The 23,413-nt window shown below is 41.4% G+C and overlaps 1 protein-coding gene across 2 annotated transcripts in view; it reads right to left on the reverse strand.

Moving 5' to 3' along the window:
• Nucleotides 1-480: 480 nt before the first annotated feature.
• Nucleotides 481-23,413, reverse strand: part of ARID5B (AT rich interactive domain 5B (MRF1-like)) — a 177,254-nt gene continuing 154,321 nt past the window's right edge. For both annotated transcript variants that reach the window (XM_012657534.1, XM_012657541.1), the window contains 2 exons: nucleotides 10,295-10,493; nucleotides 481-6,565 (listed from right to left, as the gene is read on the reverse strand). In XM_012657534.1, the coding sequence (XP_012512988.1) occupies nucleotides 4,400-6,565; nucleotides 10,295-10,493 (2,365 nt within the window). In that variant the 3' untranslated portion in view covers nucleotides 481-4,399. The remainder of the gene's footprint in view (nucleotides 6,566-10,294; nucleotides 10,494-23,413) is intronic.

The following is a 23,413-nucleotide window of genomic DNA, read 5'->3' on the forward strand; positions in this document are numbered from 1 at the left end:
CAGTGACTATTTGATTAACCCTCTTTCCTGTAAGGTTTATAAACTCCACAGACAATATTTACCTTTTACTTACCATTGTATTCCCAGCTCCTAACACTATGCCTGGCAATTGAGGCATGAGTAAATCATTGTTGACCAAATAGACAGTAACTTTTGTGATCTGCCAGCAGAGGAGCATGGTATACAAAGGAAGTTCACAGACAAGAGCCCTGGGTTCAAATCTTGACTCCACCATTTGTTAGTCAAGTGATATCAGATCAAGTCAGTGGATTTACCTCTCTAAGCTGAGCTTTCTCATCAGTAAAATGGGTATAACCAAATTTACAAGAGGTTGTGAAGAGATAATGTATGACAATTGGGCACCCTAGACATTGTCATCATTATTATTGTTATCCAACTTAGAAATGACAGGGTGGAAAGTCCTCTGGTGAGGCCATAGGGCTCCTCAGGAAGAAGTGACAGATTACTCACACCCAAAAGGAAACAGATAGTAACATTTTTTATTAAATATTACAGTGGATCAAAAAGTACAAAATATCTCTTGCCTGCTATGTGATTGGGAAACTATTGGCACGTAATACAGTATCAAAAGCAGTAATAAGTACAATTTGGAAAACATACAAAATTGAGTGTTTATAGTTGGCTCAGCATTCTTCTGGTAGTGTTTAAACTAATGCAAAGGTTACTCAATAACCTCTCCATTGGGAAACTATATAATATCACTGGGCCATGTTGCTATATACAAATAATCACCTTACAGAGCATAGAGGTTACATAGCTGGAATCACCAAAAGTGTACAATATTTACAACACCGGAAAGTTTAAAAAAGTATAAACAGCCAAGAGATTACGCTGCTATTCTTCAGACATATTTCAACCATGGGGAGACAAGCAGAATATCAAATACACCAACAGCCAACACTGGACTTTAAGTGCTCAAGATAATCATTGCAATGGTGTGGGTCTCACCAGGGTGAAATCATTCCCATTTCTCTTTAAAATTGGGACGAGAGTAAAACTAGACCAGATGGGACTTGGCTGACCACCACCAAATGTGACTTTGTGGGACAATAAGTGAAGAAGAGAAATAAATGCTTCTCTTTGAAGGCACACTACATAAAATATTTTTGTGGGACCACCTCAAAATTTCCATCAGACACACCAACACAGTGAAATACAGTACTTGAGAATTCATGCACCAGGTCAGAAAGTTGTAAAGTCAACATTGAGTTTTAACAAACCCTTCTGTATATGCCCTGATAAACAAGTGAACTTAAGAGCTTCTAGCTAGTAAATAAATAAGTCAGTCCTGTGGCAAATATTACAAGTCCGAATCACTTACTAGGAGAATACTTAATTCTGAAACTCTGTTGGACTGTTTTTTTTTATTATCATTATTTTTTTTCTTATTGAGTTGCCAAAAGTTAAACCAGAAATTGCATGGAAAGGTTTTTAAAAAATATTATTTAGAATCTCCAAATCTCCAATAAATCACGGACTTAGTGCATTCTGAATTACAACATTTCTTGGAAGCCATACTCAGTAAATAGATTTATAACTCCATTGCCAATTAGATTCCACAGTTTCCTTTACAGAACTACCAATAACAATGGTTTGACTGCACAAAGAAAGGCTTGTGCAATTCCATTCAATAATAAGACCCCTTGAACTCAAACAATGCAAACAAAGCCCTATTTAAGACTTTTTAAAAACTGTAGTTCTCAGCCAGTGAAGAATTCAATGGTCTTTTTGAAAGATTTCCAAGATCTCTGTTCGGAGTTTTAAAACAAATAACACACTGCTTCTGTTGGGAATGTATACCCCTATTTCTCTTTATTTGTCCTGATGTTCTGCTGAGGGTATGAGCTTCCTTGGACAGAAACAGTGAGTCTCCTCTCGGAAGAGATGAGAAAAACAAAAGCTGGACTATGTTAACATTGTTTGAAAATGGTGTGATCGAATTCCAACATGATGAAACCAGACTGAAATCATTGCAGTGGGGAAAACAAATGCCCCATATTACAAATAGATAGGTGAGCTCCACTGGGGACAGACGGCCCCCATTTTTTTTTTTTCTCTGAGAAATGAACTCTCAGAAACCAAGTACGATCTAGCCCATGTCTGCTGCAGAACCACTGGAGTTTCCTTTTTCTTCCACATTCTCCGATTCTGTGACCATTCCATCTAGTGCAACTTTCATATATGTGTCCTGGCTAACATTTTGCCAGCTGGAATTTGAGATTTTTCCCCCCTCTATCTTGTGCAATAGCAGGATAATCTGCACTCACACATTTATAATCTAAATTCTACTAGTCTACCTATGGTTCTATTAAATATATATATATATATATTATTCCACAGGAAGGTAAATAATTAATTGAAGCAAATGGAACTCTTAACACTGGATCTCTACATTCTTTTGTTTCCACCTTTGGATATTAAGTATGTTACATTGAATATTTGGCTTCGTATCATGGAGACATTTCAATACAAATGCACGGCATGCATGGCTTTGTTTAAGAGCCGCAGTTTCACTGTTATCAGTTTTTGATTATTTTGCAGTCGCGTTACCTATTTAGAAGTTGAAAATTGTCATCAATTTTCATAGAATTAAATATCTCAGAGGTAAAAGACTTGGATAACTATGGTTCTAAAGTCTACTGGTAGTGTTGGGGGAGGGAGAAAGTGGCCTGGGGAGTTCATCCAAGCAGTCTTCAGCAGGGCTGGGACTTGGGAAGAAAATCCACTCTCTGTATCCATCGACCTTTAATAGGATTAGAAAATGCGTCCACCCTGATGTTACATCCTGGTAGCAAAAGGAATAAAGTGGCAAGAATGACCATAGGCATTCTCCACATCTTTTGACTGCTTGAACAGCTTGATCAGTTATTTCCAACAATAAAAGAAATCATAAAGCATACTGTATTGCCAGGTGGTTAAAAACAAGACACAAACCACCTTATGTGTGTACATACACACGAAACTCATGCCCCATAAACCCGAGGATGACTTTTTTTTGAAATGGCTAATCCAGTATGCCAATTATCCCCAAAGATGTGGCCTGGGAGATTCTTCTTGGGAATCACAAGAAACCAACTTGATGAAAGCAATGTGACTACTCATTACTCAAAAGACAGAGGCCCAGAGAAGCTAGGAGGACTTCAGCTGCTCCTCTTCTGATAGCTGAGCTCCATCCTCTTCCCAACCCCCTTTCCCAGACCATTTAAAGGGATCAGTGCCAACACCAATGTAAATCATTTTGGCTCCTGTTCTAATTTCTGAAATTCCTAAAATATCTGTGCAGCCCACAAATATGTCCTCTAGACTCTGTTGTTATTCGGCAGCTTGCTGCCAGTGAGGTTTTTGTTTTTATGATTCCTCTGGTATGTAGGACAGTTTCACAGCCTAGATAAGGTAAGTACAATGCTCAATATTTTCACATGACCCAATACTTCAAAGCAAAGCATTTGGCCGGGTAAGCAGTGCATAAGCTCTTTCAACTATGCCATTTATGAGGAACAAAATCCTTAGGTTGCGGATCTGCAAAGGAACGTTCTTTGCACTATCGTGTGCTCGACTGTTTCTTTTTCATTTGTTCCACTGAATCAGTTGCTTCAATTTGTAAACAATAACTTTACCACCCAAAGCTGCTCAAAATAAGATGTGGAAAAAGTACAAACACACATCAACAACTAGGACAGTCAGTCAGCCTTTAAAACAAAACAAAACCAAAAACAAAAAAACAAAAAAGACTTGCAAACAAAAGCGATACTGTTTAATTAAAAAAAAAAAAAGACAAGAAGGAACTGGGAGAAAATGGAACTACCTGTATATAAATTAGGTAAGCAAACAGTGATACTGGTAGTTTTAAGAAGCAAATATATACAGTCAATTGAACAGTGTTTACTTCTCTGGATTGTTTAATAGTGTCGAAATGAAAGATCTGTTGAAGTTCACTATACATTGCATTGATTGAACCTTGGAGAGTTTTAAGGAGAGAGGGGCATCCCTTGGCGCGTGTTCGCCAGTCTTCCTCGCCCCTTCCTTTGAAATGCCTGCCCCCCTTTTTTTTTGCCTAGATTGTTTCCTGACCATTGAACTCAGATGGGGTCCTCTAAGTTCTTCCTGGATAGACACAAATCCCTTCACAAGGCCCACATGCAAAGCAAATGATCTGGAAGTGCCAGGGCATCCATCCGTGTTGGAAGGGGGTCAAGACTGACCAGCCAAGGCTGGAGTTGTCCCAGAAAAATCAGGCATGTTCACCTTCCCTCTCGGCCCCTACAGCTGGGACTGTTCATACCCCCAGATTAGAAGAAATACTGACTTCTAATTCTACAAGCCATCACCCCAGGGTAAGGAGTGAAGCTCTGTTAGCCCCTGCTTTGGGCTGCTGGGCCTACAGTTTTGTACTGGGGTGTACAGATGACAGCTGGGAAGATGGAAAGGCAGCTTGAGGATTTATAGCAGCTAAAGGGTAAATGCTGTTGTGCAAAAGGTCCCCGTACGAACTTCCTACAGGTGTGGCCGCAGCCAAGTGTCTGTACAGCTGCTGAGAATTTGTCGGCGACGTAAAAATTCCTCTTTGCATCACAAGCGAGTGGAAAGCCAGGGGTTGCATGAGCGGAGAAAGCACAGTCTGGTTTTTCAAGTACTGCAGAGAATGAGAATATCCAGCCGGGAGCCTGGAATTGAGGCCCGAGTTACACAGGCTCCCAGAATACAGACCTGGGAAGATAGGGGAGGAGAGGGGAAGCTTGTGGCCTTCGGATCCGCCCCCAGGATGCCCACCGTGCGCTGCCTTGCTGCCTTCGCTCTCCTGCTCAGAGGCCTTCTCCTTCCCAGAGACCTCCTTGGATGGGTCCAGGGGAGACACGGCCCGGGCCTTTTTCCCGGCAATCACAAGGTCCAAATCCTCCAGGCTGCGCTTTATTGGCCGCGCTGCGCCGATGTTCTGCGGGCTCATTTTCCGGTGCAGGATGGGATGCACCATGCCTTCCATCTTCCTGAAATTCTCCAGTCTCACATGGTGAGATTTTCCCGATCTTGAAAGCGATTCGGGGTATTTTTTAGGGGCTGACATGGTCATAGGTGATACCCGACAGGCTTTGGGGTGACAGTCTCGATTCTGGCTGCTTATGACCTGGAACTGGGAGACACCTTTGCTCTCCTGGGGCCCTGGGACCGAGTGGGCCAGGCCCAGGACCTTGCCGGTAGGTTTGTGCAGGTTCTTGGGGAGGCTCAGATCTGTTGGCTGGTCATCTGTAGAGACTTCTGCTGCGGCTGACTTTTTATCTTGCAGATGCAGAGACGCGAGATAATTTATGTGGAGCTTTTCTTGGTGTTTGTGGGAAGGAAAAGAGCTGTTTTCCGATTCTCTGTACATGTCCCTGGAAGGGTACTTGGATGTCTGTTCATTGTGAAGATGGTGTTCAGTGTGTCTATAGAGGCTATGGAGATGAGGGGATGAGTAGAAGTCTGCCAGGAAGCTAGGCACGTGGGAGTGGGGGAGTGCCCTTTTCTCCAACAGTTTGTCCTTGCCCTCCTGAATTTCTTGCTTCAGGACATAGGAGTCAGCAAGGGGGTTAAGGTGATGCTTGGAGAAGCTGCAGCGGTGGGGATCAGAACGACTCAGCTTCTCGTGCTTAAAAATGTCATTGATGCTCTTCCTGTCTTCCGAGGGCTTGCTTTTGAAACTCTGGACGTGCTGAATCACTGATGGTCGGCTGACCGCCATGTGGTCAGCACTCTGGCCGTGGTGGGCCTGGGATAAGCCTGAACACAAGTCATCTCTAGCAATCAGTTTCTTTTTGCTGATCAAAGGGGGTGGGGAACCATAGGGGTAGCTGCTGGAGAGGCCAGCCCCGCTCACTTGGGACAGAAGCTTTTTCTTGGCTAGCGGGGACATGATGCCTGGGTTGCCCCTTGAGTAGAGCAGGGGTGTGTAGTTAAGTCCATGGTTTTCGTTCATGGGCCCAGTCAGGTCTTTGTCTTTGAACATGTCAAATGACTGGACCACAAGGACCTTGGGGGTCTGCTTTAGTGCATTGTGGATGTCGTCACTGCCCAGCTGGTCCACCTTCACCGTGCAGTTGGCGATGTAATCTGCCATCGCAGGCAGTTTGTCATCCTCCATCTCGTTCTGGTTGGCCAGAGGTGGCTGCGTGGTGGGGTAGCTGGGAAACGACACTTCCTGGAGGTCATTTTCAGGGCTCTCTGTAAAACAGCAGGGTTTGGATTCTTGTTTGGAGTCCACCAGGGTGTTGGGAGAAGTGAGTGACTGTCTACCCGCACCAGGGACCAAAGCTGGATCTCTTTCCGGGGCCAGAGGAGCACTTGGGGGCGGAGGTGTGGGCCCCTTCTCTCCCGCCTCCTCTGCCGCCTTCTCGTTGTTGGAACCTTTGCCGGTTTCACTGTCCTTTTCTGGGTCTGCTCTGGACGCCAGGGGCCTCACCACAAAATCCTGGTACCCTTCCATTTTTTTCTTTATGTCTGCTGCTGGGAGAGGCTCAGGGATGCTTTTCTGGCTTAAAGTCTCTTGTTCTTTCTCTTGCTCTGATGAAACCTGATAAAATATTTCAAAAGACAGTCAGAAGAAAATCAAACACACTGACATCCTTTGCTATGAAATAAAGCATTACGCACAGTAGTTTTTCTTGAAAATAGGCTTGTCAATCAGCTCATGGAGTTTCTGTAAAGCTTTATTACTCCTCAATCATGGCTCTAAACAAAGAAATCTAAATTACAGAAACATTAGGGGAAATATGCATATTTGCTTCAGTCCCTTATGAGACACCTATCAAAATAGCAAAGTGTTATGTACTGATGGTATACAATCATATCACTCCCGATTCTAATATATAGTTTAATTCTAAGGTTGTCTTCTTGTCAAATCAGTCAATTATCCAAATGGGTTTTAAATTACATGTTGTGTTTTATGACACTCCTGAGAAAGATATTTTTTAAGCATCTCTCTTTCAAAAATCCAACCAAACCTGTGTCAACAATAAATAACAAACTTACCATAACTCCTTGCCTTTCTTTGAAAGGGCAAATGCCTTCCTAATGTGTTCAATATAATGCATTGAAAATTAGCGATGCTCAAATGTTAATAATTTCTACTCAGTGCCAAGTGACATGTAGATAATGCTAAAATATTGAAGAAGTACGCAGATGCAATGGCAGCTTGTCTACCTGAGGGACTGAGGACATTCTCACTCCTTCTAGGCTGTAGCAAACTACATTTCTATTAAAGCCAACAATAAAGTTGTCGAAATTCAGGCAGTGGGTGCCACCACAAATATAGCTTTTCTGTTCAATGAAATAAATATAGTCAATGAGATGGATGCTCTTTATCTACCCCTATTGACAGAAGTTGTGGTCGTGATTCGACTTATTTAAATTGCATTATGTAGCTGTGTAAACGGTGACCTTAAAAGGTCATCTTAACGTTCCATCAGTGACCCAGCTGGCTGACAAGCCCTTTCAAAATTGCTGTCCGTCTGCCCCGACATGTCTCAATAGAACAGTCACAAAACAGCTATATTGGGCTGGTCTTCCCCCACCCCCAGCTCATCCCTTGAACTTTGTTCTTCTCTGTTAAAAAAAGAAGTGTCAGCTACATTGGTGTCTTTAGGTAAGATTGAGGATGCTGGTTTAGGGATACGTAGGAACAAAAATTTTAGGGAATCATGCCCATTTCATAGGTATTTCTCCTCAAATCCACTTAAAGACATGCCTGCTTTTTAGGGATGAGTTATACCTGAAAGCCTTTGCTTAGTTTCATATCTTTTTTTTTTTTGGTACTAATAGCTGCCTTTTCCAGTACAAACATCATTACTTGTTCTACATTAATAATCATTGGTCTCTTGAGCTTATATATTACATGAACATACAGAAAAATGAGTGAGTAAGGTAAGGGAAGGGAAAAAGAAAAATTGCATTTAATTGTTAGTTTCTTATGCAGCTAGAGTTTGCTGTGGGGCTACGGGGACGCTTGGCCCCACTGAAGTTTCTATAGCCTAGGCCTTCAGTTATATCAGAGGCCCATGCTTCTGGTTATAACACTGGTTTAGGACTTTGAAAAGCTAGGCAGAAAAAAGGAAAATACCCTTTCTTTAGGATGGCATTCTATGATCTGCTTTAGTGTATTAGATATTACTTTCCCACCAGGTGCCTTGCAATCCAATTACCTGAATATAGTGGGTTTGACTGGAAGGGGTTTATCACCCCTTCCCCTACCTCCATTGTGTTCACTGCATTCATATTGAAAACACCAAAAAATTAAAAACAATGAAAACAACAATGAAATCCAAACCAAAAATCCCAAACACAGTCATTGAGAAAGAATATACCTGGCCAATAACATGGGTCTATGTTGGAAGTAGGGAGTGGTTCTTACTATGAGGTCAACCTCAGAGAGGGTGGGGAATTCCATGAAGTTGAGATACCTCATCATGACAACCTTCGAAATCTGAGACACTCACAGGTTCCTGAAGGGAACAGTTGGGGCCTATAGGAAAGAGACAGCCTAACAGTTTTAAGGGTTGCTGTGGACTCCAGGGAGTCGGGCTCCACTGTTGGGAATGGTCATCTCCAAAGCTGATGGACTCAGTGCATGGGCTGAGATTCCACCCACAACCCCCCAAACCAACCGTCTCAAACTCTATCCCCGAAGTGGAGTTGTTCAAAGGTCACTTGGCCCCTTGATCCTCAGTTTGTCCCCTGGTACTCTGGCAACACTATATATATGGTAGCTAATAGAACTCACTGATCCAAAACCCTATAATAAATCACCAGGCTAACAGAATAAAGGAAAAATGGAATGTAAGCCTTAACTTGGAATTTCCTTGCCTTTGGCTTTTTATGTTGCAAGCTTGCAGATGTTTAGAAATTTACATCATCTTCCCCCTGCCCCTTCTTTTAATTACTAGAGCTTAAAATAATTATGAAACTTAAAAACAAAAACTAAAATTCTCCTCTTGCTATTAACACTATCTTCTCATACAGAAGTCAGTTTGGTGACTTAATGTCTGAATAGGAGGTTGGGGTGTGTGTATGTATGTGTTTTAAGCCAGTGTTTAATTAGGGAGTCTCTTATGTGTTCATTATAAACCTGATTTTTAGGGGGTATTTAATATTAGCACCAAAATTCCCTCTAGGGCTGAATCCTAGAACATGCCGTCCCCAAATGTGGCTGCTAAGTTTTTTTATGGGCAGCAAGGTTTTTTATTATTCATGTTGAAACAGAGCCCAGATCAGCCTACAGGACTGGCTGTAAGCTGATGGTAATGGCTTCTACAAAAGGGCTGTGGGGGGTTGCGGGTAGCTGGGGCTTCTTTTAAAAGGTTCAGAAACTACCTGTTAATATGAGAGATAATAATGGTTTTGGAGTAACCATTTCAAAATTCCCCTATAAATAACATGCACTTATGATATTTCTAAATTGGTCTTGACCCAAGGCTGTTGCACAGAGGTCATGGGAGACAAACAATCTCTAAAATGTTCAGGGGAGTCCCACAGAGAAACAGCCCATTGATTCCAATGTCCCTCTTCCCTAGACTCCCCCAAAGCATGTCACATCATTTAAAGTCACACCAATTCCTCAAATAGACTGGCCACTAAATGGCCAAGAAACCACGTTTCACAATGGAATCCCTCAATTTTAGAGAGCTGTAGCTCTTGCTCCTTCTCTCAAAGTCTGAGTATTTGCTATCAGTTTTCTTTTCTTTTTTATTTTTTTTAAAGAGAGGGTCTTGCTCTCTTACCCAAGCTGGAGTGCAGTGGCTCACAATCATAGGTCACTGTGACCTCGAGCTCCTGGGCTCAAGTGATCCTTCAGCCTTAGCCTACAGAGTAGCTAGGACTACAAGTGCATGCACACCTGGCTAATTTTTAATTTTTTTTTTTTGTAGAGTCAGGGTCTCCAGGCTGCACTCAAACTCCTGGCCTCAAGCAATTTTCTTTCCTTGGCCTCCCGAAACACTGGGATTACAGGCATGAGCCACCGTGCCCAGTCCTGCTATCAGTTTTCTCCTGGATGTTTTCATCTTTCTTCTAGATTCTATTATTGGCCTACCCCATTCAATACCATGCATTGCATTTCAGCTCCTGAACAAAGTGAAAGGTTTTTAGGAATTGGGGAACTATTTGGGGAACTGTGAAGCTTAGATTTTTTGATTTCTTAATCTAACCACGCAACTGAGCAAGGATACAGCTGTGGATTCAGCATTCCAGAATACCTCAAGGCAGGATATGTCTCATAGAGCTATTTCTGTGCAGCAAAGCAACTCACCTCTGATGCATCCTGGGGCTTTGGGGCATTCTCTTTTTCTTTCTTGCTCTTAGGCATTTCATGTTTGATGCGTTTGGTTCCTGATACTTTTGTTTTGTTCTCATTTTCCTGTGAACTGTTCTCCTGTTTCCGAGGTTTGATTGGAGGAAGGGGCTTATCTTCCTCTCCTTTAATAAACCTTTCATATGGCAGGATTAATCTAAAAGGATAGCAGAAGAGAGGATTGGTCAGTTAGGTAATTCCAGTAGCATCAGTGCTATGGAAGTTTACTTTCTTTTTTAATATAAGCAACTTATTGAATGACTTCATCCCCAATGACACTGATGCACTTCTAGAAACTTACTCCACAGTTTAGTGATCTACTTCCTTGATCAAAATCAGTACTTGGTAACTTACACACTTCCCTGCAAGACCTCTTTTTGGTGTTGTGGGTTCATCTACCAGGGATACCAAGGAAGCATCTAATGTTAACATCATCACTGCCCATGGCACTTGGCTAAGTGCCAACAACAACAATAACAGCAGTAATCAGCAGTTGTCAACCTTTTTGGCACCAGGGACTGGTTTCATGGAAGACAATTTTTCAGTGGACTGGGGGTGGGGTGGGGGGCAGGAAGAGGAGCTCAGGCAGCCAGTTCCTAAAAGGCTGTGGACCGGCACCAGTCCTCAGCCTGGGGTTTGGGGACCACAGACAATAATGATAGCTGCTGTTCATTTACCATTCCATCAACAGCTACTTATTGTGCACCTACTATGTGCCAGACAGTGTTCTAGGCAGTGAGAAACAGCAGTGACCAAAACATTCAAATGCCCCTGGCCTCATTAAGCTTATATTCTAGTCGGTACCGGTATGTGCCAGGTACATTATAAAGATGATTTCATGTAGTCTCCACAACATCCATATGAAGTATTATTATTATTATTATTGTTCCCTTTTTAACATATAAGGCAGTGAGGTCCAAAAAGGTTGAACAATTTTTCTAAGAGTCACATAATTTGTTAGAGGTGGAATTTGAACTTAGTTCTGCCCATCTCCAAAGTTTTTATTTTGATTCAAGTCAAAATGTAGACCAAACACCTAAGATAAAAAGATGCATGGCAAGCACAGCATGGCAGAGAGAGAGCTGTCTCATTTGCCAGCAGTGTTGAGGGGGCAGGTGACTCCAGCAGGAGGAGTTCTGTTTTACGGTAGCAAGTAAAAGAGGACTCCGGTGAGAAGGAAAGCGGACAGACTACTCAAGCCGCAAAAATCAGAGGGGCTGCAGATTTCAAGCATTTTAATTATATAATTTTTTTAAGGCAAAGTACATAAAAATGCTCTAAAAAGAGAAACATCAAACAGCTCTGGTTTTAATCTGTTTTCCCTTTGCGACGTAGCTCTTTATCTGAAAGGGAAAAATAGCTGATGTAATTAAAAGGGATGGATTGCATTACAATCTCAGTTTCAACTTCAGTGATTAAAGTTTTTATAATGCATTTGGTATGATTAATGACTCACTGTGGGATTAATACAAGACTCAGCCTTAAAAATATGAACTTTAATACAGCAAACATAATTTGTTTTAAATAAGACAAGTTGACTCAATGAAGAAAATGTACTTGGCTTATAAACAACATAAATCTGTTCAAATATTGGGGATCCTAATTATTTTCAAACTAAGACTCCCAGGCAAAAACTTCTTTGGTTTGAATATTTGTTAGCTATCTTAAAATTGGTTTCTAACTCTGCGATTTGGATCTCAGCTACTTAACCACACACGAGTGGTTCGGATTTGCGAGTCCGGGCATGGGGACATTTGGGATCATAATATTTCATTCTTTAATAAAATACCGAGAAAATTATGGGAAAATCAAATCTTAATTTATAGCATGTTAGAAACAAAATTCATTTACTGAGCATGCTCGGACAAGGTATGTGCAAGGAGGCATGAATAATACTTTGGAGCCCTACATCTGGCAGTGGGCCAGCCATGAAGATCAACACAGCCCATGGGGAATAGTTATCTTCAGATCCCATTACAAACTGAGTTTAAACATGTTACAGCTGCTAAAACTGGAAACTGCTCTCTCTGTGTAGACTTACTAAAATAATATATGGCTGCCAAATACCTGCTTCCCACTGTAATATTACAGTTAATGTTTATATAATAAAAAGCATAACTAAGCAGAAGAAGAGAGAAAAAAGCAATCTTGTTCATACTTGAATTTATTCCATCTCATCTGTGAAGTCCTCAATATCCTCCCAATTCCTTTTATCTGCCTGGTTCTAACAGGGTCTTTATCCCCTTCAATATCAGCAGGTTGAGGATTTTTGTCTGGGAGCAAAATGCATTGAATATTTCAAACTGGAAAAATCTTTTAAATGGACTTTAATGAAAACATATTTTATTGTTGGGACAGATAGGTTTGTTTTACTTTTGTTTTGTTGCCATGGGAACTCAAGGAGCATTGAAGTCTGAATATTCCAATGGTTACTGTTTGCTGGTACTGCCCTTCCCCCAACTTCGTTCCCTAATGGAGATGGTGACACCATAAGGTACCCTGTTCACTGAGATAAAGGACAGCATTACCTCTGAGTGTGGGGGGAGGTTGAGAGAGAATTGGGTAGGAGAGACACCCAATGGACCCCAGAAGACTCCTCTCCCCAGGTTCTGATAATTTGGGGGAAACCCCAGCTGTCTAGATGGGTGCTAAGAAGACTATAATTTCCTTTTACAATTTTGCAAGTTCACAAGGCAGGGCAGCATTTTCATTTCAGTTTTTTTTTTTTTTTTTTAATTTTTTCTTTCAATTTTTTCTCCCCTTCACTCAACTCAGCAGCTGGCTGGCCGACAGCAGTAAAAAATACATTTCACTTTGCTGGTCAAAGGCCTAAAGCCAGAAGCAGGAAATCTGGAATTAAATGTTTCTTGTATCTGGAAAGAGGCATGACTAAGGTAAAACTGAATCCAAACACAAGCCCTGCTTGTTCAAGGCTTCCAGAGGGAAAGAGAGAGAGAGAGAGAGAGAGAGAGAGAGAGAGAGAGAGAGAGAGAGTGTGTGTGTGTGTGTGTGTGTATAGTGTAAAGGTCAATTGTTTTTTTTCCTCCTTCTAAATCATTGAAAGATAATTATAGTGGCTTGGGGAAAAAAGCCTCCCAAAATAAAACAAGCAAGGCAGCAGCTTAAAGGAAGCAAGTAGAAATATGACCAGCTAAGCTTTGAAGAACAAGGCATGGTCTCACACGCACACAAACAGTCGCTGCTTCATATAGTGATTTCCGTTCCGTTTGGTGTGATTTTCACTGAATGTTTTTTCAGTTATCCTGTCATGGTACAACACAATTACCACACAGGATATGATCTTATCATTTGATTATTAGAAGTTTTTACAGCACAAGAGGATGAAAGCTATTATAGATCTCTGAACATTTAAATGTTCACCATGCATGCCATATTGTTAAAAATACGTTAGTCAATATAAGGTCAACATTGCCCAACGTATGAAGCTGAGTAGGTTTGTATTAAATAAAGAATTTAGTATAATGCAACATGTTTGTGCCCTGAGGATGATTATGACTCAAATATTTGCAATATAACAAAGATTTAATCAGTTTCCAAACTGTACAGACAAAAGCAAACATGCATTCCAGTCCCCAAGAATTCATTACTAAGGAGACATATTTTCAATGGACTGCAAATCTAAGAGTGGGGTCTGGGTTTTAGGTGGGTGGAAGTTATGGGGAAGAGATGCAATATATTCATTAGAAAATCCAGAGAGGTTTTCCCTTATCCTGATCTACATCATGTCTGGGGATTGAAAGCTGGACAGATAAATGGGCCTTTATTATTATCCAGATGCACATTTCAGATTAGCAAAATGCTTATTTACGATGCCATTAATGGATCTGAAACAGGTAAGCCATTATGTATTAAAAAATAACATCTTTCCATAGGCATAAGATTTGTAGCAGCATGAGATTTTATTTTTCCTGAGGAATAATAAAAGAATAACATTTTCCATCCCAAAGCAGAAACAGTAGGGGAGCTTTTTGCTATCACGGAGATTCTTATTAAATTCAGTCACTGTGAAAAGCAAGATTTTTTTTTTCTCCTTCTCATTCTTCTTCTTTCCTTTTTAAAAAATAAAGATGACTTAAAATCAACCCAAGTTAAAATTAACAAATCAATGAATGGCATTATAACCTTGATTTATTAGCATCTGAGCCATTAAATTATCATCAGACATGAAATTGCTGGTTTGAAAAGATTTCAGCTTTGCTAAATCTCAAGTTAAATAATGGTGCTCGGTATCCTAGGTTTTTAGATCTGCCTCATCTGATATTATGAAAAATTCAATACATTTCTCTACAGCTGAAGTCAGAGGTCAGCAAATCTATTACTGTAATGTAAGTAATCTGGCAACCTGCCAACTCTTTCTCCCTTTTATTATTTTTTTAAACACCAAGGCAGATAATTTTATATTTACAAAGTCTAAAATCCTACAGGGTACTGCCTCTTTTTCTCAACAAAAAGCAGCAGCCTCGCATTAGAGAAATGTATATCACATATGTCCTCATCATTTGCATTTCATACAAAAGAAGAAAAGACCCTTCATCTTTATTAGGCAGCATTCCCCTCCTCTCATCATAAGCATGGGAAAAATAATGTCAAATCTCATCTGAACAAGTAACCACTAATGTCTCTTGTATTGATTAATGCTTGCATGGAATGACTGAACTTTTGGGCCAAAACATTTAGCAAACAGTGCCTAAGAGAAGAAATGAGAACCCATCTATTTATAGAGCACTGAAAATTGATATTTTAATAACGTCTGGAAGTGATTCAATCCAGAGAGTGGGGAAAAGAACTGGGAAATCTTTAGGGCTGCATTTGAATCTCAAACTGACCCCACCTGCTTCACAGGCGTTTTCATGGTGTCAAACCAATGAGAAATTCCAGGAATGAAGATTTGCTGGTGTCCTTAGGGCAGAATATTTTAGGAGCAGAAGGAAATAAAGTTGGTGTGCATGTCAGGTCCAAAATGCTACTACTATTCTTATACTATTAGGGTTTCTTTTTTTTTTTTTTAGTACAAAAGAAATGACATATTGGTTCCACTGGGGCTTCGGACCTGATCTGATCCCAAATGAAGTCATTACACCTCCGAGTTGATTCCAGGCTTGATAAATTCTAAGGCTTGGCCAGACATTTCCCTTCTCAGCCAGAAATAGAAAATACAACTTCCCTGTGAAGTGTGGGAAGCAATCTTTCACCAAATATGAAGCCAATAAAAGGTATATTTTTCCCTTCTGAAGATGAAGTACACGCACTTGTTAAAGTTCCAACAAGTCTAGAGAATTTCTCATCTCACGCACTGTTCATCTTTCAGGGTGCTAGACCATGGCAATAAAAATGGCAGAAGAGCTTTTAGGGTAAGGGAATGAAACCAAAAGCCAAATACACAAATGTGCTATGTAAATATGCAGAGAAATGAGAATATTTCCTCAGTGGGCATAAGACTTGCTGAGCACAATAGCACCTATGACACTTTGTTCCTGTTCTTTTAAAAGCCAAGCTCCATCTAAGAAAGATGTAGGCTCCAGATAAAGATCTCTTCCATTTTGTGGTGTGAAGTTCAGTGGTGCAGAAAAAATAGCGCACCATGTGGAACAACATATCTGTAACCGAGAGAGCTGAGAAAGAAGCCTCCAGTGTCACCTTCCAACAGACAAGGATGTGAACCGAAAGCTTGCAGTACCGAACCATGGAGTGAGCAGCCATACCGAGGTGTAGGCTGTGACAACGAGCCTATGGCAGGTCCCACCTGAGCCAACAAAATGGCACAAGAGTACAACATGGATTCTGCGTGAAAGACTTAGCTTGCCCAAGAGCTACCAAAGGTAAACTGTCCTGTGTGCTTTAAAAAGGAAAGTATAAATAGCATCATTTGTATTCTATGCTAAGTGAAACATGACCACTTGTCATCAGAAAAGCTCTCTTCCCTGGGAAAATGATCTGCTCACCAGGGGCAAGAAAATTTTTTGAAGGTTTTAATACTCTCCATTTGCCCCTGGAAATGGTGGGAGAGTTGTTTCTTAGGCCTGCTGATAATTCTCACACCTTCCTTCATGGTCCCAGAGTAAGTGTGACCGTAAAGGAAGAGAAGAAGGAAAGAGGACATGGTGCTGGACCCAGCAAGATGGTGGCTTGGCTCCCATAAGCATGCATGAGTGTGGGAGAGTCAGCTCAAGGATGACAGGTCCCCTGAGCTGGAGTTACATGGACTTTAGGGGCTGGGTTAGCGGCAAGGTGGGCGGGTAGAGAGAGAAACTTCAGATTGTTCTTATGTATTAATTAGGCATTACAATATTAATTACAGCTACCATGCATTAAGTTCCTATTAACACCAGGCACTTTGTATTACAAAAAGTAATATCCATAGGTATATTATTTTATCCACATCTTATGGGATGACAAAACTGAGGTTCGGAGCTATTAATAAATGATTAAGTGACTAGTCAACAGCACGCAGCTATTAAGTGCCAAAATTTGAGTTCAAGCACAGTTCTGCCTGTCTCTGCTAGCCTGAGCTACTTTCACCTCAGTGAGATAGCTGTGCATCTTCATACACTGTCTGAGAAGTATCAATGTCGGGGAGATACTGAAATGATCACCCCTGCCTGCGTTAAGTGAATTCCAAGCTCCTAGGAATTGCCTGAGAAATCAGGGTGAGCATTCTCCTTTCTCAGAGGCAACAGACCTGTGGAAAACATAGATGGCCATTCCACAAAGGGTCAACCCACTACATCAGAAGAAGACCTATGGCTTGGACACTGGGCACACGACTTCTCTTATTATATGCCACAATACCCACGCCACACTTTTCAAAAGGTGGTGGCCCTAGTTGGATCAGGTCCAATTTAGGATTGAATAGTAAAAGAAACTCAACAATCATAATCTCCATGAATTCTGGCCTGTAGGACTTAATCTTATGAAATCTGAGTTTCCCATGTCTCTTCAATAAAGCTCCTAGGGGGCTTCGCTTCCGGGATGCTTCCTTGTCACTTCTAAGAGTGTCCAGATTGATGTTATTCCCATACCTTTCAAATGATGGCCACCTTGAAGAAGGTTGGAATGGACTTAAGGAGGGCTGACTTTATGCCCCAGGGATTAAAATACATGCTCACAACAGAGACCACGGACCACAGACAGCACCCACCCCTTGACGATGCCAGTCGGCAAAGATGGCAACAGTTACTCTTCCCAACAAAAATACAATGACTAACCTAGAATCAAGTTGCATGGATCCATTTCAAGGGCAGATGAACATTATTTCAAGAATAATAAACAAACATAAATAGTGTTTTCAATGTGATGTGCGTCCCACAAATGAAGGCAGGTGGTGTGCTTATGTAAAAATAGGCAAACGACTATTGTATTTAAGTCCCATGCATGTTAGATACTACTGGTCCCAGAGCTCCTGAAATGTTTAACAATTCCCCCACAACATTGATTATTTTGGTCAAACTTTATAATAACTTGTACAGAAACAAAATGTTCCAAGAGGTTTTTCAGTGGAAGAGTTAAAGATGTATTTTAATGGTAAACAATTACATTCTTCTGTCATATGATACTTTTTTTTCCCCTTTCTTTTTTGGAAACATGCTTTCTGCATTTTCAATAGTTCCTTTGTGAAGGCATCTGTTGCTCACATAATTGAAAAGATGTTTGTGCAGTGGCATGCTTGAGAGTACAGTTATTTAATCTTAATGATAAAGCCCCGAGGACAGAAAATCATAAGTAGAAACCTTTTGCTATTTATCAAAAAGAAAAGGGGCCAAGATACCTAATCTATTCTCAAATTTAAATTCATACTTGATGAAAACTATCAATAAAACATGGGACCTGCAAAGTTTCTTAAATACTATAGTTAGGCTCAAAGGATAGGGGGAGTAGAGTAAAAACAAAAATGAGACAATAAAGGAGCTTGACAAAGAAAAACTGCTGTTTGGCAAGCTTTTTTTGGGGGGGTCAAACAAAGAACTTGCTGTAGTTTACAGCATGACATACACACTTGATTAGTTTGTGCCTGAGGGTGTTTTTACACTCAACAGTGTAAACTCTAACTTCTATTAATTACAACTTGCATTTAGAGGCAAATTTAAGAATTTTTAAATAGAGATTTTTTCAAAGGCTGTTGTTTATTTTTTTTTAAATAGAAACCAGTTTTTCAACTCCAGGGTCTGGCGAGGGCTTTGTTTTCCTTTTTTAAAAGTTTCTTGAAATATCCAGGCCTTGGAAAGTTATCAGAGCATTTTAGGCATGCTGAGCGAGACAGAGCGTGAGGCTCTTGTGTATGAAATTACCTGACTGTCCTTTGGAGAGAAATTCTTTACAGATGATAAGAAGCTACTCTGGGTGTAGGGCACTTGCATCGACCTGATTCAGGCCCCTGTGAGAACGAGCTTGGTGATGTGCGGATGGAAGAGAAGCTGCGCAAACTCAGTCTGCCTAAACCTGAGCAAGTTGCGTTTAATTTCCTGGGTTGCTGGTTGTTGAAAAGGGCCAGGGGCCTTCTGCCGGTTTGGGCAAAAGGGAGATGAGAGTGCCTGGGCAGCAGTGTTGTAGAGGTAGGACCCATACAGTGGCCATTGGCCAGGACTCCCACGAACAAAACAGTATCTGGAAAGAAGAAGAAAGTCCACACGACTGGGCAACCCCGTCATGGGTGAGGGTGGGCATACTCTACCTGTCAGACCGAAGGGCTAGAGAGTTAACAGATATTGAGAGAGTGAACCACAATACCTGCCTTTGGGGTACCCGGTTTGGAAATTCAGCCTTAGAATTTCCTGACAGCCCCTTCTACCACCTCACTCCCTACTTCTTTACACACATTTTCCAGAGGGAATTATTCTTTTTGATCGGATTTAATTTAGTTCATTCAACCCCTATATCCCGAGTCCCTGACATGTCCATGATGCTGTACTGGGTACACTCGGGAGGTTTCAATGAAGGCATATCACATGGTCCTTGCTCTCAAGAACAGTAACTATTCTTGAATTCTATAACTGAATTATTCTAGACAACACATAATGATCTACCCTAAGTTCTAACCCTACGTCTTTAAGATCCAGTTCAAATTCTGGATCCTCTAGGAAGACTTTGCTCATTTTTGTTGGAAATTCTCTCTTTCTTCTTTGAATTCTCTCTTCCTGTTGAACTTATTATTTCTATCTATTATGTATCTGGTTCTTACAGACTTCACCATTTAACTCTTTTCCATGTGTGTATGGCCTTGTGATAAGATCTTGTGATAAGTCAGATAAACCAAGGATCAGAGCACCTTCCAGGTCTAATGGGTTGGTGGTGGCTACTTGGGGGTGTCACATTGAGAAGGATTCTGAGGCTGAACCTGGGCTCAGGGGGAGTGGCATCCTGTTCCCTTACCCTCTGCTGTAAATGTGGTAGAAGGGGCGGCACCTGTTTGCCAGGACTATTCTAAACTCTTTGGTTCATACGTTCTCACTGCCCCTGAGAGTGCTCTGCACGTGGTAGATGTTCAAAAAACACCGATTGGCTCTTGAGAACAGCAGCAAAGGAAAAAGGCAGTTAATGGAATGGCAAATCTATCCTACCCAAGAAAAAGAAATAGGCCAGTAGGAGAGGGCTTCTTACCAATTTCAAATGTAATCTGGGGCTGTGTTGATAGATTGACACCACCTGCATCCTAAGAAGCACTACATGCCACATCTGGAGTAGCTTTGGGCATTCTGAGTGACACGAATTGGAGGCTTCTACGTGAGAGCAAGCCAAGCCGGGGAAAGTCCATAAATCGTGCTCTGAGGCTTGGTTGAATGGAATAGGAAGACTGGAAGTGAAAGAGGAGCTCTGACAGGCATCTGGAAGCCCATCACAGAGAAAAGGGAGCACATGCGAGTCAGCCCCAAAAGGCAAGGTAGGGTCAATGGAGAACCGCGGAAGGCCTTTTGCTCAGCACGTGGGAAAATGTTTGGGGGAAGAGCGCCTTCTACAGCGACGCTTCCTCCGAGCGCTCCCACTGCAGGGAGCTGAAACGGAGGCTGGGCGTCCTCGTGTCAAGCAAAGTTCAGTCCTCAGGGAACTTGGCAGCCTGTAGGCTGTATTTTGCACATGGGCATGTTCTGTTTAGCTCATATAAAGCCTTTTCAGAAATATTGGAGCCAATATTTCTAAGTTAGGTGATTTCACATAAATAAGAACTTGAAAACATGAAAGGTCAGGAAGCGCACAGACTGCACCTGCCTATACAGCAAGAGTGTGGGCTGATCTTAATGCGCCTTTCTGGCCCCAGCTGTGCGAGCTGGTGTCCCACTTTCCTGGCTCACCCCTTATGCTCACCTATCGACCTGCCCCCGTGAACATCTGACTTTGTGACCACGATGCGGGCCAGTGCTTCTCCAATGACCTGAGTAATGGACTAGCTTTCTAGATTTCCCATCTGTTGCTGATTGATGCACTTCTAAACTACCATAAAAATGAATTACTAGAAAAATGAAGTTTAAAAAGGCATACAAAATACAAGCCCCGATTTTTTTTTTATTAGCTTCAATGGACATAATGTTATTCTGGCAAATTTCAGTGTAAGTGTATCAATGCTTATTGGAAATGGCCGTGCTTAGCTCATTACGTGCTGGTGGCAAACAGGTCACAGACAGGTCAGAAAACCTCATTTGATTAGCACTGGTCTCGGGAGTTGCTAAGGGATCTCGCAAAATATTAAATTCTGAGATCCGGTCTGTGACTTGCTGAATTGTATATTTATTAACTTCAAGGGTGTCAAAATGAGCAAGAATGCGCAGAATCATGTCCTGCATCATGACGGGAACAGAACTATAACTTCCCTTCCCTTCCCTTGACCTTTTGCCATGATATGATTAATCGAGTTCCTTAGACTCAGACATATTTGTGGTCTTTATCTTAAGGCATATGCTTATCTTACTCAAAGCATGAAGCCTCTCACACCATGCCTTCTGCCTTCAGAGTAAAAAGACAGAAGCAAGTGCACCTGGCTTGGGCACGGCCCACCCTAGATCCCTGCAAAGGAAGCTGCCTCAGCCATGCAGCACGACAACCTTGTCTAAGAAATGCCTGCGGGGAAAAGCAAGAGGTCAAAATTTGAAACTGGGCATTACATATGCAAGGAGATGAAGCACAATTGCTCATTTCCCTCACAAATACATTTGTTTATGATTTTGATTTTCTAAATACTCAGAAACGCACGTCATAAAGTACTTTGGCCTTAATGCTCCTTTTAAAATCCCTAATAACAACTTCATGGGCTCCACAGAAAAAGACCATGTAATTTATTCAGGAAAATTAAAACCAGTAATCTGTATTCTGTGTAAAGATTTTTTTTCGCTGCATGTGCTCAAAAAACATTTTTTTTTTAAAAAGAAAAGAAATCTGCACGTGAAAACAAAGCCTTTAAGTGAATTACCATTCCAGAAAATCAAGCTAAGAGAATTCCATAAAAGTAGCCCTTTTCCTTTTTGTTCCTTTACTAACTGATAGAAGGAAGTGATTTGTGTACCTAAAGTAAAGGGTTAGACAAGAAAGAAAATGTTCCATTTACAAGGTCCTGCCTGGGAGGCGGTGGGCACTTTTCTTTGCATCATAATCTACAGTAACTTTATCTATAAATCCTGAGCAAGAAATGTCCAGAATAACCACATTTCATTAGCTTTGCTGAGTTTGAGACATCTACATAGTAACAGCCTTGCGATGGGAAAACATTAATGCTTTTTATATTGGTAATCATCTGTAACACGAGCAATTAAGTACAGTACTAATGTACTATGGCCAGGAGCCTGGTACTAATATTAAAAACTGACAGAGATGAATAGGTTTGGAAGCAAAACCAGGCTGACAAAGACATTTTTATGAAGTGCTTGGACCTATTTGATTTAAACCAATCAGAGGCAAGTTTGGACGAGTCAGGCCTTCAGTTGACAATGATGTATTCACAAGCATTGTACCATTTCTGCTATGCCTTAAATAAAAACACCCATTGATTCTTTTCAACAACCCACACTTTCATTATTACACTCATTAATAAACCAAAAGTGTCCAACTAATATACAAGTAACATTTTACTGAGGAACCGGCTACTTTTTTCTTGTTGTAAAACGAAAACATTTACTGGAAACATGAACCACAGTGCATAAAAAACAAATCAGTGGATAATGCATAGATCACTCATTTCTTCTTCATCTAGGAGAGCAAAGCTGGTGGTAGGGAAATAGGAAAAGGAGTGATTCTCTTTAATAGAGTGAAAAGAATGAGAGACCAGACGAACCACCAGCCTACTGGGGACTCCAATCACTCTGATCTGGTTAGGAAGGCTTTACAAATTTCCAAAGGCATCACCAGACTGGACGTTTGCCCACAAAGTCCTGTCCCTTCTCAACTCCTTGAACCTTCTTGAAAACAGCGGCTCTTCACCCATCCAGCCATCTCTGTTTTATCTGTGTTCATGCAGCCTTTGACTAGCAAGAATGGATGAAATCCACCCTAATCACAAAGTTTTAGCCAAGAGCTTCAGCCTCTTCTTTGACCAAAGTCCTTGGACAGATTGGTGTGTCCTCTGCCCTTCTCTGGTAGAACCAGTTAAAGAGAAGACATCTAGAGCAGTAATTCCCAGCCTTTCTTCCCCACACAGGAACTATGGGTGATTCCTTTAAAATCATGATTGGTTCAACTGAGTGAGAGTGGCATTATTGCAAATAAAATCAATGATCTTCAAATTTTGGTAGTTGGCTATTTGCATCTGATCACAACGTGAGGGAGAGGGTCCGGGTAGCAAAAGGAAATGCCAGGGAAAGCTTAAGGACCTTGCTAATCACCCTGGAACAGCTGTGCTCTAGCCTGGTTGTAGGATCTGCACTGCCATTGTTGGTGTCACCACACAAGCAGGGCTCTCCATAGGGGGGTTCCCACTTGGCAGAAGAACTATTGTCTCTCAGCTCCACATCCACCCTTCTAGCCTCTGCTTGGTGATGCCAGGACTGGGACTCTGTAAATCACATGTCCATTTTGTCAGCTGTCCTCTTGTTGGGGTTCTGCATGTGTAGGGGACCCTGGGAAGCAGGGAGAGGGGAG

The sequence above is a fragment of the Propithecus coquereli genome, unplaced genomic scaffold (genome assembly GCF_000956105.1).
Source record: "Propithecus coquereli isolate 6110/MARCELLA unplaced genomic scaffold, Pcoq_1.0 Scaffold115, whole genome shotgun sequence".
NCBI classification, from domain to species: domain Eukaryota; kingdom Metazoa; phylum Chordata; class Mammalia; order Primates; family Indriidae; genus Propithecus; species Propithecus coquereli.